General features: G+C 40.8%; 1 protein-coding gene across 4 annotated transcripts in view; it reads right to left on the bottom strand.

The window, feature by feature from the left end:
* Positions 1 to 16,222, bottom strand: part of NDRG1 (N-myc downstream regulated 1) — a 70,306-nt gene that overhangs the window by 31,579 nt on the left and 22,505 nt on the right. For 2 of the 4 annotated variants that reach the window (XM_072151155.1, XM_072151158.1), the window contains exons 2-3: positions 7,924 to 7,998; positions 1,792 to 1,827 (exon numbers count right to left, since the gene is read on the bottom strand). In XM_072151155.1, coding sequence (XP_072007256.1) covers positions 1,792 to 1,827; positions 7,924 to 7,998 — 111 coding nt within the window. The remainder of the gene's footprint in view (positions 1 to 1,791; positions 1,828 to 7,923; positions 7,999 to 16,222) is intronic. The other 2 variants (XM_072151157.1, XM_072151159.1) reach the window with 1 other exon arrangement.

The following is a 16,222-nucleotide window of genomic DNA, read 5'->3' as shown; positions in this document are numbered from 1 at the left end:
AAATGCCCATTGTATATGTTGGGAGCTTACCTGACGTATATGCTGAGCGAATACATAAAACGAGATGTGAGCCCTAACTGGGAAAACTGGGGTGTTCTGAGGCAATTTAACCAAAGTCATAGCAAAACCCCTTCATATAGTAACTAAATAACTGACACACCAGGATCATATACTACCATATACTGTCATTGTCCATATCACTGTAGTACAGGGAACTCAAAATACTTCTGTAAATTCCTTTATTTATAAAGCGCACACAGGTTATGCAGCGCTGCACAGAGTTTCCTAAATCAGTCCCTGTCCCCAATGGGGCTCACAATCTAATCAACCTACTAGTATGTTTTGGAGTGTGGGAGGAAACCGGAGGACCCAAAGGAAAATCACTCAAACACGGAGAGAACATACAAACTCTTTGCAGATGTTGACCCTGGGACTTGAACCCAGGACCCCAGCGCTGCAAGGCTGTAGTGCTAACCACTGTAAAGCAATTTTATATCAAGACTTTACAAAGTAACAGAGACTGCATTATAGTGTCACAATGTATCCTTTATAATACTGCCACACAATACCCATAAAACACTGCCAAAGAGAGCCCACATTCACTTCCATACAGTCCATCCACAATATCACTAGATAATGTCAATCATGGGGTGCCTATATAATACCGTCATGCATTGCCTCCATGATACAGAGCCCTGTGATGTAATACTGCCAAAGAGAGCACACAATTTGCTGCCATACAGTGCCCTATGAAACCAACAATTACTATGCCTGTAATACTATCAACAGGTGCCCATATAATACTGCCATGTAGTGTCCCTATTATGCTGCCACATTATACCCATATAATACTGCCATGTAGTGTCCCTAATATGCTGCCACCTAATACCCATATAATACTGCCATGTAGTGTCCCTATTATGCTGCCACCTTATACCCATATAATACTGCCATGTAGTGTCCCTATTATGCTGCCACCTTATACCCATATAATACTGCCATGTAGTGTCCCTATTATGCTGCCACCTTATACCCATATAATACTGCCATGTAGTGTCCCTAATATGCTGCCACCTTATACCCATATAATACTGCCATGTAGTGTCCCTATTATGCTGCCACCTTATACCCATATAATACTGCCATGTAGTGTCCCTATTATGCTGCCACCTTATACCCATATAATACTGCCATGTAGTGTCCCTATTATGCTGCCACCTTATACCCATATAATACTGCCATGTAGTGTCCCTAATATGCTGCCACCTTATACCCATATAATACTGCCATGTAGTGTCCCTAATATGCTGCCACCTTATACCCATATAATACCGCCATTCAATGCTTCTATTATACTATTATCTATTAATTCCTATATTTGTATAGCGCACACATATTACGCAGCGCTGCACAGAGCTTGTCAGCTACTCTTTTGCTGTGTCAGATTTATCACTGTGATGATGAATTCTGGTGCAGTATAAGATTGTTGGTTCCTACTTTTCTGCAAGCCACGCCCCTTTTCTTGTGAAGCCACACCCATTTCCAAATACCACGCCCCCATAGTTGGAAAAACCTTTGTCTAAAATGCCTTGCGGCACATTTATCGTTTGTTTTTTGGACGCCAGGATTCTGGTGCAGGTGTGTTAATAATTTCCTCCCATCGTGTGCCAGTATCTGGGGCGATGCTGAAGAAAGTTTTCTTGGTAGATGGTGTCACAGGTCATAAGATGTTATAACTGCGAAGCCACTAATAGTAATATCTGACACTGCATAGCATGTGGTGGCACTTACCGTGATCTCATAGTCCTGCAATAATAGTGTTATTCCCTAAGAGAAAAGTAAATTAAAAAAAATCAAATAATAGTAAAAAATGTTTTTAATAGAATAATAATAAGAATAAAGTTATTAAAATTAAATCTTAAAAATTTTTTTAAAAGTAAATATTAATTTAAAAAGTTATTAAAATCAACCAATAAAACAAAAAATAAAATTGAATAGAATAAAAAAAATCCTTTGAAGACATCACATCTATGAGGTTATATGGGGAGACACAAGTCCCTGTAGATGACTGATGATAAGGAATCACATGACTGGCAGAAACCTAATGTAGTCCTACTATCCATATTACTTCCTATGGGGGCAGTGGGCTGTGGATGTGAAAGGTGCAAGCATCTCTCTGTGATATGGCGGTATTATTTATATATTGTACAACACATTATTACAGGACCTTTTTGGGAACACTATATGGTTTTGTTAAGTGTAGATTATGTTTTGGCATTATTTGCTGGAGCACTGGATGGTGGTATTATAGGAGCACTGGATGGTGGTATTATAGGAGCACTGGATGGTGGTATTATAGGAGCACTGGATGGTGGTATTATAGGAGCACTGGATGGTGGTATTATAGGAGCACTGGATGGTGGTATTATAGGAGCACTGGATGGTGGTATTATAGGAGCACTGGATGGTGGTATTATAGGAGCACTGGATGGTGGTATTATAGGAGCACTGGGTGGTGGTATTATAGGAGCACTGGATGGTGGTATTATAGGAGCACTGGATGGTGGTATTGTAGGAGCACTGGATGGTGGTATTGTAGGAGCACTGGATGGTGGTATTATAGGAGCACTGGATGGTGGTATTATAGGAGCACTGGATGGTGGTATTATAGGAGCACTGGATGGTGGTATTATAGGAGCACTGGGTGGTGGTATTATAGGAGCACTGGATGGTGGTATTGTAGGAGCACTGGATAGTGGTATTATAGGAGCACTGGGTGGTGGTATTATAGGAGCACTGGGTGGTGGTATGATAGGAGCACTGGATGGTGGTATTATAGGAGCACTGGGTGGTGGTATTGTAGGAGCACTGGGTGGTGGTATTATAGGAGCACTGAATGGTGGTATTATAGGAGCACTTGGTGGTGGTATGATAGGAGCACTGGGTGGTGGTATGATAGGAGCACTGGGTGGTGGTATTGTAGGAGCACTGGATGGTGGTATTGTAGGAGCACTGGATGGTGGTATTATAGGAGCACTGGGTGGTGGTATGATAGGAGCACTGGGTGGTGGTATGATAGGAGCACTGGGTGGTGGTATGATAGGAGCACTGGGTGGTGGTATGATAGGAGCACTGGATGGTGGTATTGTAGGAGCACTGGATGGTGGTATTATAGGAGCACTGGATGGTGGTATTATAGGAGCACTGGATGGTGGTATTATAGGAGCACTGGATGGTGGTATTATAGGAGCACTGGATGGTGGTATTATAGGAGCACTGGGTGGTGGTATGATAGGAGCACTGGATGGTGGTATTGTAGGAGCACTGGATGGTGGTATTATAGGAGCACTGGATGGTGGTATTATAGGAGCACTGGATGGTGGTATGATAGGAGCACTGGATGGTGGTATTATAGGAGCACTGGATGGTGGTATTGTAGGAGCACTGGATAGTGGTATTATAGGAGCACTGGGTGGTGGTATGATAGGAGCACTGGGTGGTGGTATGATAGGAGCACTGGATGGTGGTATTATAGGAGCACTGGATGGTGGTATTGTAGGAGCACTGGATGGTGGTATTATAGGAGCACTGGGTGGTGGTATTATAGGAGCACTGAATGGTGGTATGATAGGAGCACTGGGTGGTGGTATTATAGGAGCACTGGATAGTGGTATTGTAGGAGCACTGGATGGTGGTATTATAGGAGCACTGAATGGTGGTATGATAGGAGCACTGGGTGGTGGTATTATAGGAGCACTGAATGGTGGTATTATAGGAGCACTGAATGGTGGTATGATAGGAGCACTGGGTGGTGGTATTATAGGAGCACTGGATGGTGGTATTATAGGAGCACTGGATGGTGGTATTATAGGAGCACTGGATAGTGGTATTATAGGAGCACTGGATGGTGGTATTATAGGAGCACTGGGTGGTGGTATTATAGGAGCACTGGGTGGTGGTATTATAGGAGCACTGGATGGTGGTATTATAGGAGCACTGGGTGGTGGTAATATAAGAGCACTGGATGGTGTTATTATATGAGCACTGGATGGTGGTATTATAGGAGCACTGGATGGTGGTATTATAGGAGCACTGGATGGTGGTATTATAGGAGCACTGGATGGTGGTATTATAGGAGCACTGGATAGTGGTATTATAGGAGCACTGGATGGTGGTATTGTAGGAGCACTGGATGGTGGTATTATAGGAGCACTGGATGGTGGTATTATAGGAGCACTGGATAGTGGTATTATAGGAGCACTGGGTGGTGGTATTATAGGAGCATTGGATGGTGGTATTATAGGAGCACTGGGTGGTGGTATTATAGGAGCACTGGGTGGTGGTATTATAGGAGCACTGGATGGTGGTATTATAGGAGCACTGGGTGGTGGTAATATAAGAGCACTGGATGGTGTTATTATATGAGCACTGGATGGTGGTATTATAGGAGCACTGGATGGTGGTATTATAGGAGCACTGGATGGTGGTATTATAGGAGCACTGGATAGTGGTATTATAGGAGCACTGGATGGTGGTATTATAGGAGCACTGGATGGTGGTATTGTAGGAGCACTGGGTGGTGGAATTATAGGAGCACTTGGTGGTATTATAGGAGCACTAGATGGTGGTATTATAGGAGCACTGGGTGGTGGTATTATAGGAGCACTGGGTGGTGGTATTATAAGAGCACTGGATGGTGTTATGATAGGAGCACTGGATGGTGGTATGATAGCAGCACTGGATGGTGGTATGATAGGAGCACTGGGTGGTGGTATTATAGGAGCACTGGATGGTGGTATTATAGGAGCACTGGATGGTGTTATGATAGGAGCACTGGATGGTGGTATGATAGGAGCACTGGATGGTGGTATGATAGGAGCACTGGATGGTGGTATGATAGGAGCACTGGATGGTGGTATGATAGGAGCACTGGATGGTGGTATTATAGGAGCACTGGATGGCGGTATTATAGGAGCACTGGATGGTGGTATTATAGGAGCACTGGGTGGTGGTAATATAAGAGCACTAGATGGTGGTATTGTAGGAGCACTGGATGGCGGTATTATAGGAGCACTGGATGGTGGTATTATAGGAGCACTGGATGGTGGTATTATAGGAGCACTAGATGGTGGTATTGTAGGAGCACTGGATGGTGGTATTATAGGAGCACTGGATGCTGGTATTATAGGAGAACTGGATAGTGGTATTATAGGAGCACTGGATGGTGGTATTATAGGAGCACTGGATGGTGGTATTATAGGAGCACTGGATGGTGGTATTATAGGAGCACTAGATGGTGGTATTATAGGAGCACTGGATGGTGGTATGATAGGAGCACTGGATAGTGGTATTATAGGAGCACTGGGTGGTGGTATGATAGGAGCACTGGATGGTGGTATGATAGGAGCACTGGATAGTGGTATTATAGGAGCACTGGATAGTGGTATTATAGGAGCACTGGATGGTGGTATTATAGGAGCACTGGATGGTGGTATTATAGGAGCACTAGATGGTGGTATTATAGGAGCACTGGGTGGTGGTATTATAGGAGCACTGGGTGGTGGTATTATAGGAGCACTGGATGGTGGTATTATAGGAGCACTAGATGGTGGTATTATAGGAGCACTGGATGGTGGTATTGTAGGAGCACTGGATGGTGGTATTATAGGAGCACTGGATAGTGGTATTATAGGAGCACTGGATAGTGGTATTATAGGAGCACTGGGTGGTGGTATTATAGGAGCACTTGATAGTGGTATTATAGGAGCACTGAGTGGTGGCATTATAGGAGCACTGGGTGGTGGCATTATAGGAGCACTGGATGGTGGTATTATAGGAGCACTGGATGGTGGTATTGTAGGAGCACTGGATGGTGGTATTATAAGAGCACTGGATGGTGGTATTATAGGAGCACCGGATGGTGGTATTATAGGAGCACTGGATGGTGGTATTATAGGAGCACCGGATGGTGGTATGATAGGAGCACTGGGTGGTGGTATTACAGGAGCACTGGATAGCGGTATTATAGGAGCACTGGGTGGTGGCATTATAGGAGCACTGGGTGGTGGCATTATAGGAGCACTGGATGGTGGTATTATAGGAGCACCGGATGGTGGTATTATTTAGAACTGGATATAAGATTACTGTATTACTGTACACATCAGTCATCCATGAAGATCTAGGAGGTAGTAGGTGCACGAGTAATATACCATGGTATAAATTCAGCACTCAATTTTAGATCAATTACAAAACAACACTGATCGGCAATCCAGGAAGCAGAGCGAGGCGCTGACCCTTCCCAATGGGGTCGTCTTATTCGCCTTTCTAACCACCAGCAATCCGCTTTCTGAGGAAGGTGTTTTGACCGAAAAGTTAATATACCGTATGTAAATTGCCAATCGCTGTTGTTCCACTAAAGACTATTTGTAATTGAGTGCTGAGTTTATACCATTTATGTATAATTTGGTCTATGAATGGGGGTAGTATTTGAGTGATGTATGGCGGTATTATACTGCACTGCTATTACATGTCTCCAGGTATGGAGCTGGTATTTGGTCACTTGGTAATATTTATGTAATGTATGGCCGTACTGTTTAGTCACTAAATGTTTGTATAATCTGAGCTTCATATGGCAGGAGTATTTGGGCACTGAATGGTGGTAATACTTGAGCAGTATATGGCCGTATTACTTAGATCCTGGGCAGTATGGCTATTACATTGCCACTAGATTACTTTATGTAGGGATATTTGGTTGCTGTATTGTGGTATTTTTTGATCACTGTTGGGTGTTGTTTGGTCATTGTATGATGGTCATATTTAAGCAATATATGGCAGTATTATTTAGTCACTGAATGTTTGTATAATTTGAGCTTCATATGGAAGGATTATTTGGTCACTATATTGTGCTACGAGTTCAGCAGTCTGTGTGATTACAGAATGGTAGTACTATAGTGGGGTTTTTGATCACTGACTATTGCTATTATTTACTTACTGAATGGTATTATACCGTAATTTGAGTTGTGTATGGCAGTAATATTTGGTCACTAAATGGTGGTATTATTTTAGCATTGTACGGTTGTCTTGTCTGATCACAAAATAGGGACATTATTTGGCCCTTGTATTGCGGTATTACTTAGATCTTGCTATTGCATTACTTTATGTGTGGGGCTGGTATTTGGTCACTTTATAGCGGTATTATTTGATCACTGTGTTGTGTAATTATTAGTGATTGTATGGTAGTATTAGTAAGTCAATTTATTAGGTCACTTTAGGCAATATGTTGGAATTATTTGAGAATTATATGGAGATTATATGTACAGGACGTACCATTGATGTAGTTACTATATGGCGGTATTATTAGGTCACTATATGGTGCCATTATTTTAACAGTGCATTGCAGTAAATCAGCAGCAGAAATGTATCTTTTGTCTTGTCTGCAAAGTATTTCAGCCCCCTGTAGCGGTATATTGTAGGGAAACAGTAGTCTGATTGTGCAGAGTTGTCAGGACATGCTGGGGGTTGTACTTCCATAGAGGTTGCAGTTTTTATTTTGACCTATGACACTACTGGGAGGTTTGCCCGTCACTTTTATATGGAGATGGTAAAAAAATAGTGAAGATTGTTTCCTGTCCTGTGCTATTTCCCTGTAGAGAATTTTGCGGACAAGTTATCATCACGGAAATGTAAAGAAAAAAGTTTTTTGTGTTCAGTCGCTGAGATTTGTCTACGTTTCTTACGGTTTTCTATGTGTTTGGTGTCTGACTTGTAGATTCCCTGACTTGTGGCCTCTCCAGAAAATTCCAAAGAAATTGCTCATATCCACAAACGCTTGGAAATACATCCTGTTACTATAGAGTCCGGGGGAATTCCTGCCAATACAGTAATAATACCGCCCATAAGCAACATGACGTAAAGGTCCATTACCTCCTCCTTGTCCACCAGCAGCGGCTTCCCCTCCACTAGATTAAATTCCTGATGCTGCGTAGACATTTTGTGAGTCTGAAAAATACAAAAAATGACACAGATCAATATAAAGAAAGTGCAGAGTAAAAATATCAGCATTCACACACATTGGAGCGGGTTTACAAAACTGACTGCGCCAGTTTTCAGGCACAGTTTGCACATAAATGCAAGTATTTATGAAGTGACACAAAACTCTGCACCTAAAGGGGTGTCACATTTATATCGGAAGTCCAACTTTATTGTGGCACATGCAGGGTGTGCAAGTCTTTAATAATCTGGTGCACTCTGCTCATTAGTGACTGCACATAGGGGGACATTAATCATAGTCAGACTGTTTTGAGCGTCTTTTAACGCTAAAATCTGGCGCATCTCGTTAATTAGGCGCATTTATGCGCCATTTCTGGCTCACGGCAAAGTTCGGCACGTAGTGGTTTTGAGTCTCTGCGCCTTATCTGACATAGTGAGTGCGTCCTAAACAGATGTTTGCACGGGATCTATCACAAAAGTGCGCCTAAAAAGGCACAAAATAGGCGCAGAAAATGCACCTCCTCTGAGCAGCTGCACTTCCAAAAAACTTCCCTTTTCATTACTAAAAACATACATTTTAGGTTCCCAAATGAAGAATAACCTCTATGCAACATGGAAAATACTTCGGAGCAGTTTTAAAATGTAAAATTTCTCCAGTAACGACTTTATCATTGTCTATGGGATCATCTCTGGGAGTGATTATTGTCTTATTGTACAGATCTGAGAATATTATCAGTCTCCATTTCATGTAAATTACAATAAAAAGGGAAAAGACTCATTTCAGCAAGATTTTTTTTTTTTTTTTTTTTTACATCTCTGTCACTTTTAGTTCCTGCATTTGCATCATAATGATATTTTTTTTGTGCAGAGATGAAGTCCTGAACGTTCTGTCACATTTTCTCAGTCTCCTTTCATTATTGCTCACAAATGAGATCTAACAATTGCGCCAAATTTGGCGCTAATTTAGGCGCAAATGAATGGGACATGCGACAAATCCAAAGTGCATTTACTAAGGCAGAACCAGATCCATCATAGATCAGGAGCCAAAAAGAAGAGCAAACCAGGCGCAAAAACAGGCGAACCTGAGACCCACTATGATTAATGTCCCCCATAGTGCCCTACTGCCTCACTAATGATACATCTGGGTCATAGCTTTAATAATTCATGATGCATGTGCTTACAGTGCAGAACAGAACTGGCACCAATGCATTCAGAGACTCCTCTTATTGACCTTCATATGGTATTTTGCCTATGTGAAAGAATATGTCTACTATAATACTGCATCCTATGTACAAGAATATAACTACTATAATACTGTCCCCTATGTACAAGAATATAACTACTATAATACTGCCCCTATGTACAAGAATATAACTACTATAATACTGCCCCCTATGTACAAGAATATAACTACTATAATACTGCTCCCTATGTACAGGAATATAACTACTATAATACTGCCCCCTGTGTACAAGAATATAGCTACTATAATACTGCCCCCTATGTACAAGAATATCACTACTATAATACTGCCCCCTATGTACAAGAATATAACTACTATAATACTGCTCCCTATGTACAGGAATATAACTACTATAATACTGTCACTATGTACAAGAATATCACTACTATAATACTGCCCCCTATGTACAAGAATATAACTACTATAATACTGCCCCTATGTACAAGAATATAACTACTATAATACTGCCCCTATGTACAAGAATATAACTACTATAATACTGTCCCCTATGTACAAGAATATAACTACTATAATACTCCCCCCTATGTACAAGAATATCACTACTATAATACTGCCCCCTATGTACAGGAATATAACTACTATAATACTCCCCCCTATGTACAAGAATATCACTACTATAATACTGCCCCCTATGTACAAGAATATAACTACTATAATACTCCCCCCTATGTACAAGAATATCACTACTATAATACTGCCCCCTATGTACAGGAATATAACTACTATAATACTGCCCCCTATGTACAAGAATATAACTACTATAATACTGTCCCCTATGTACAAGAATATAACTACTATAATACTCCCCCCTATGTACAAGAATATAACTACTATAATAATGCCCCCTATGTACAAGAATATAACTACTATAATACTGCCCCCTATGTACAAGAATATAACTACTATAATACTGCCCCTATGTACAAGAATATAACTACTATAATACTGCCCCTATGTACAAGAATATAACTACTATAATACTGTCCCCTATGTACAAGAATATAACTACTATAATACTCCCCCTATGTACAAGAATATAACTACTATAATAATGCCCCCTATGTACAAGAATATAACTACTATAATACTGCCCCCTATGTACAAGAATATAACTACTATAATACTGCCCCCTATGTACAAGAATATAACTACTATAATACTGTCCCCTATGTACAAGAATATAACTACTATAATAATGCCCCCTATGTACAAGAATATAACTACTATAATACTGCCCCCTATGTACAAGAATATGTCTACTATAATACTGCCCCCTATGTGCAAGAATATAACTACTATAATACTGCCCCCTATGTACAGGAATATATCTACTATAATACTGCCCCCTATATACAAGAATATAACTCCTATAATACTGCCACCTATGTACAAGAATATAACTACTATAATACTGCCCCCTATGTACAGGAATATAACTACTATAATACTACCCCCTATGTACAGGAATATAACTACTATAATACTGCCCCCTATGTACAGGAATATAATTACTATAATACTGCCCACTATGTACAAGAATATAACTACTATAATACTGCCCACTATGTACAAGAATATAACTACTATAATACTGCTTCCTATGTACAAGAATATAACTACTATAATACTGCCCCCTATGTAAAATAATATAACTACTATAATACTGCCCCCTATGTACAGGAATATAATTACTATAATACTGCCCACTATGTACAAGAATATAACTACTATAATACTGCTTCCTATGTACAAGAATATAACTACTATAATACTGCCCCCTATGTACAAGACTATAACTACTATAATACTGCCCCCTATGTACAGGAATATAACTACTATAATACTGCCCCCTATGTACAAGAATATAACTACTATAATACTGCCCCCTATGTACAAGAATATAACTACTATAATACTGCCCCCTATGTACAGGAATATAACTACTATAATACTGCCCCTATGTACAAGAATATAACTACTATAATACTGCCCCCTATGTACAGGGATATAACTACTATAATACTGCCCCCTATGTACAGGAATATAACTACTATAATACTGCCCCCCCCTATGTACAAGAATATAACTACTATAATACTGCCTCCTATGTACAAGAATATAACTACTATAATACTGCCCCCTGTGTACAGGAATATAACTACTATAATACTGCCCCCTATGTACAAGAATATAACTACTATAATACTGCCCCCTATGTACAAGAATATAACTACTATAATACTGCCCCCTATGTACAAGAATATAACTACAATAGCAGAATAGTGAGTGCAGCTCTGGAGTATAATACAGGATGTAACTCAGGATCACTACAGGATAAGTAATGTCATGTATGTACACAGTGACTGCACCACCAGCAGAATAGTGAGTGCAGCTCCAGAGTATAATACTGGATGTAACTCAGGATCAGTACAGGATAAGTAATGTCATGTATGTACACAGTGACTGCACCACCAGCAGAATAGTGAGTGCAGCTCCGTAGTATAATACTGGATGTAACTCAGGATCAGTACAGGATAAGTAATGTCATGTATGTACACAGTGACTGCACCAGCAGCAGAATAGTGAGTGCAGCTCTGGAGTATAATACAGGATGTAACTCAGGATCAGTACAGGATAAGTAATGTCATGTATGTACACAGTGACTGCACCAGCAGCAGAATAGTGAGTGCAGCTCTGGAGTATAATACATGATGTAACTCAGGATCAGTACAGGATAAGTAATGTCATGTATGTACACAGTGACTGCACCACCAGCAGAATAGTGAGTGCAGCTCTGGGGTATAATACAGGATGTAACTCAGGATCAGTACAGGATAAGTAATGTCATGTATGTACACAGTGACTGCACCAGCAGAATAGTGAGTGCAGCTCTGGGGTATAATACAGGATGTAACTCAGGATCAGTACAGGATAAGTAATGTCATGTATGTACACAGTGGCTGCACCAGCAGCAGAATAGTGAGTGCAGCTCTGGAGTATAATACAGGATGTAACTCAGGATCAGTACAGGATAAGTAATGTCATGTATGTACACAGTGACTGCACCAGCAGCAGAATAGTGAGTGCAGCTCCGTAGTATAATACTGGATGTAACTCAGGATCAGTACAGGATAAGTAATGTCATGTATGTACACAGTGACTGCACCAGCAGCAGAATAGTGAGTGCAGCTCTGGAGTATAATACAGGATGTAACTCAGGATCAGTACAGGATAAGTAATGTCATGTATGTACACAGTGACTGCACCAGCAGCAGAATAGTGAGTGCAGCTCTGGAGTATAATACATGATGTAACTCAGGATCAGTACAGGATAAGTAATGTCATGTATGTACACAGTGACTGCACCAGCAGAATAGTGAGTGCAGCTCCGGAGTATAATACTGGATGTAACTCAGGATAGGTTTTAAAATTTTTATGTACCTCACATATAATTTCGGACATAATTACACGGCGGGGAAGGCTTTGAAGATGTGCAGTTGTCAGCAGATTCCTCACCTTTGCTCTATAACATTACCAGGTCTTGTGATCAGCCTTGTAAAGATATGAGGCGACTTGGAAGGAGCAGAGGGACACATTGTCCTGCGGGGGTTAATCATTACTCCTGGGATTATGGAATTGTATAATCCTGCACCCCCATTACTACCAGGACCTATACAGGGGCCATCGGGTGACTCCTTCCTATATAAAGATGCCAGTTCTGTCCCCTATAGATTATATTTGGGGGCTTTGTACAGAATATTTTGGAGTTCTGCAGCTTCATGTTACATCTCTGGTTACTTTGTAACATTTCACATAACTTTTACTTACTACAAGTTATTCAATAATTCTTCAGCCTCAAATCTGGGAAGTAAAGTAATGACGGATAAACTTCCCTTTCTCTAGTTTCTTTGTGTTTTGCAATCGTTTTCCAGAATTTGCTGACTCAGCAGTAATTAACTATTAATACTTAACGTGGCTAAACCAGAAAATAATATGAATATAAGAAACCTACAACATCAATGAAAGGGAAATTACTGATTGTTAATATTATAAAATTTGGTATAAAAATCATAGATTTCCTACTGTTGCAGGTCCAGCTCCATCCTACAGATGGCGCCAGTGCACTGACTGTTAGAACAGATTTGGGGCTTATTAGCTGTTAGATGATGAGGCCACGTGTTTAGGGCTCATTCACACCCTAGGTTTTTCACAAATCTTTCCAATAAAATATCACATGACCTTGATGACCTTGAAGAGAAATTAAAGGATCACTGTGGGGTCATGGTCTGTTCTTCCAAAGCCCTGGATCATAGGGGGCGGAGCATGACACAAGGTGTCACAGAACGCCAAAGACAGAGTCACGCCCCTTACAGACATCAGTCACAACTCCTGACAGGTGAGGTTAGTTGCCGCAGTGCATTGTGGGAGCATGTGATTTTGTGGTTATTACTAGCTCCCTGCTATTATACTTTTATAAGGATCGCTGCTTGCAGTAATCATTGTTGTTGATATTAAACCCATAAAGACATAATATTTGCCATCACTGAGGGTTTGTTACAATTGTATCCAGTTTACGTAAATTCTCTTTATTGAGCAGGTTCCGCTGTCTGATTACTAAGAGTTTGTTACAATTGTATTTAGACATTCAGAATCCAATTTCTTGATGCTGAAGGTTTGTTACACTTGCATCTGGTTTACTCAACCTCTGTGTGGCCACCATCTATTACTGCTGGGGATTTGTTACAATTGTATCACATCAACCCAACCTATGGCCTAAGCAGTTTGGAATACTGACTGATACATTTTACCTGCACTGGTACATTGTAGCAAACTATCAGGGGCAGGGAAAAGGTTTATGCTGCCCAGCACTCTGACACCTTGTACATATCATTAAAGGGAACCTGTCACCAGGGACCTCATTTTAACTAAAGACAGGCTGCAGAAGTGTATTACCCCTGCATTGCACATCTGCCTTTCTGCATTCTCTAAGCATTTGCATTACAATATAATTGTGTCTTATAACTTACCTTGCACCCTGACAGCATCCTCTGTGTAGTCACAGGGGTTGGGCTTTGGTTTGGATGCATTTCAAAAAACAACATGTGACTTGTCTGTGCTGCAGACTCCTCAGCTCTGAGCCCCCACCTTTGTGTTCCTGTACAGCTCCTCCCTCTCCCACTGATGTCAGCTCATCAGACTGTGTGACCTATGTGAAGGTGGACAGAGGAGCTGTACAGGGGTACAAAGGTGGGGGCCAAGAGCTGAGGAGTCTGCAGCACAGACAAGTCACATGTTGTTTTTTGAAATGCATCCAAACCAAAGCCCAACTCCTGGGACTACACAGAGGATTCTGTCAGGATACAAGGCAAGTTATAACACACAATTATATTGTAATGAAAATGCTTAGAGAAAGCATCAAGACATATTTGCAACCAGGTGTAAAGGGCTTCTGTAACCCGTCTTTAGTGAAAATGAGGTCCCCGGTGACAGGTTCCCTTTGAGAGCCGAAAGACACTTTTTGCTACTGCATGACTGAATGAGTTGGAATACAAACTAGTACATTTTATCTTCACTGCTACATTGTAACAAAACATTGGTACAGGATATATATTTCTGCCTTTACTATACTGAGACCAGGAAGTAAGAGTTCTCCCTATGGAGACTTTGCCCATTATGGCTGCCATATAGGTGTGTGGAGACTTATAGCCATTGGTGCTCCACTAGGGGATTCTGGGAAATATGCAAATACATTTCCCAAAGTGGGAAATGGAAAACAATGCCTCCTTTTGCTGAGCCCCTCTACTATACTGAATGAGCTGGAATACAAACTAGTAGATTTTACCTACACTGCTACATTGTCACAAACAATCCTGCAAACAGCTTTTGTTACGCTACGCTCCCGCACCCACATAAACGTCTATTCTACACTGATACATTGTAGCAAATTGTAAGGACAGGTAAGATTTTGCTGCTACTGGATACCCAAAAAATGTGTTTAATCTGCACTGATACACTGTAGCAAAGTAACAGGCAAGAGAACCCTGTGAGCTAATGCACTGACGTCTAAACTGCACTGATACATTGTAGCAAACTATCAACTATGGACTAAGTTTCCATTCATAGAGGAGACAGACTGGAGAGTTTATTTCCAAAACTTCAAGCTTCATTTACAAGAAACTTTCCTATAGACAAGTTTAACTATTCAGTAGTCCCTTTAAATGGCTGACAACAGAGAATAATAGATAGTATCCCACTACACAGTAGATGGGAGATGCAGCGCCTCTTTAATATCGGTGGTTGTATGCAATGCCCCGTCCTTGCCTGGCACAGCAGGGGTGATGCCCAGTAGGTGGCAAAGCTACACATAAAGAGTGTTGGTGGCTAACACGTCTTTACTACGCGAGTATCTTTTGTTTACGCCGCCATAGACGTGTATGGATCTCCGAAATATATGGTCACTGCAGGCCACCATACATATAACCCAAGCAGACCTCAGAGATGTAGCAGAGCTGAGACTGTTCTCCTATATATATAGAATATTAGAATATTTCCATAAACTCTGCTACATGATACAAAGTATTTAAGATTAAGACAACTTCAGCTCTGCTACATCTCTATATCTAAATGATGCAACAATGTTGTAGTCCAAGTATAGATGTAGCAGAGCCGAGTCTCCCATACTTTACAAGTAGATTTACGTAGGACTGCTGGAAAGCTATGTCTGCTTAACTAAACAAGGCAAGGTACAGGGCAACATTGTTGCCACTAATGATGGATGCAATTGATGTAAAAATGTCAAATTAGCAAGTAGATTTACATAGGACTGCAGGAAACTCGAAGATCGGTTAAAGACAATTTCAGCACTGCTACATCTGTGTATATATACAGGGCAACAGACTTGCAGATAATGATATTTGTAGTTTTGTTATATAGATGCTCCTGGGCTTTGTAGTTCCACTGCTGTTGTGG

This window comes from Engystomops pustulosus, chromosome 5 (genome assembly GCF_040894005.1).
Source record: "Engystomops pustulosus chromosome 5, aEngPut4.maternal, whole genome shotgun sequence".
Taxonomy (NCBI): domain Eukaryota; kingdom Metazoa; phylum Chordata; class Amphibia; order Anura; family Leptodactylidae; genus Engystomops; species Engystomops pustulosus.
Note: the sequence above shows the minus strand (reverse complement) of the source record. Positions and strands in the feature narration are given on the sequence as shown.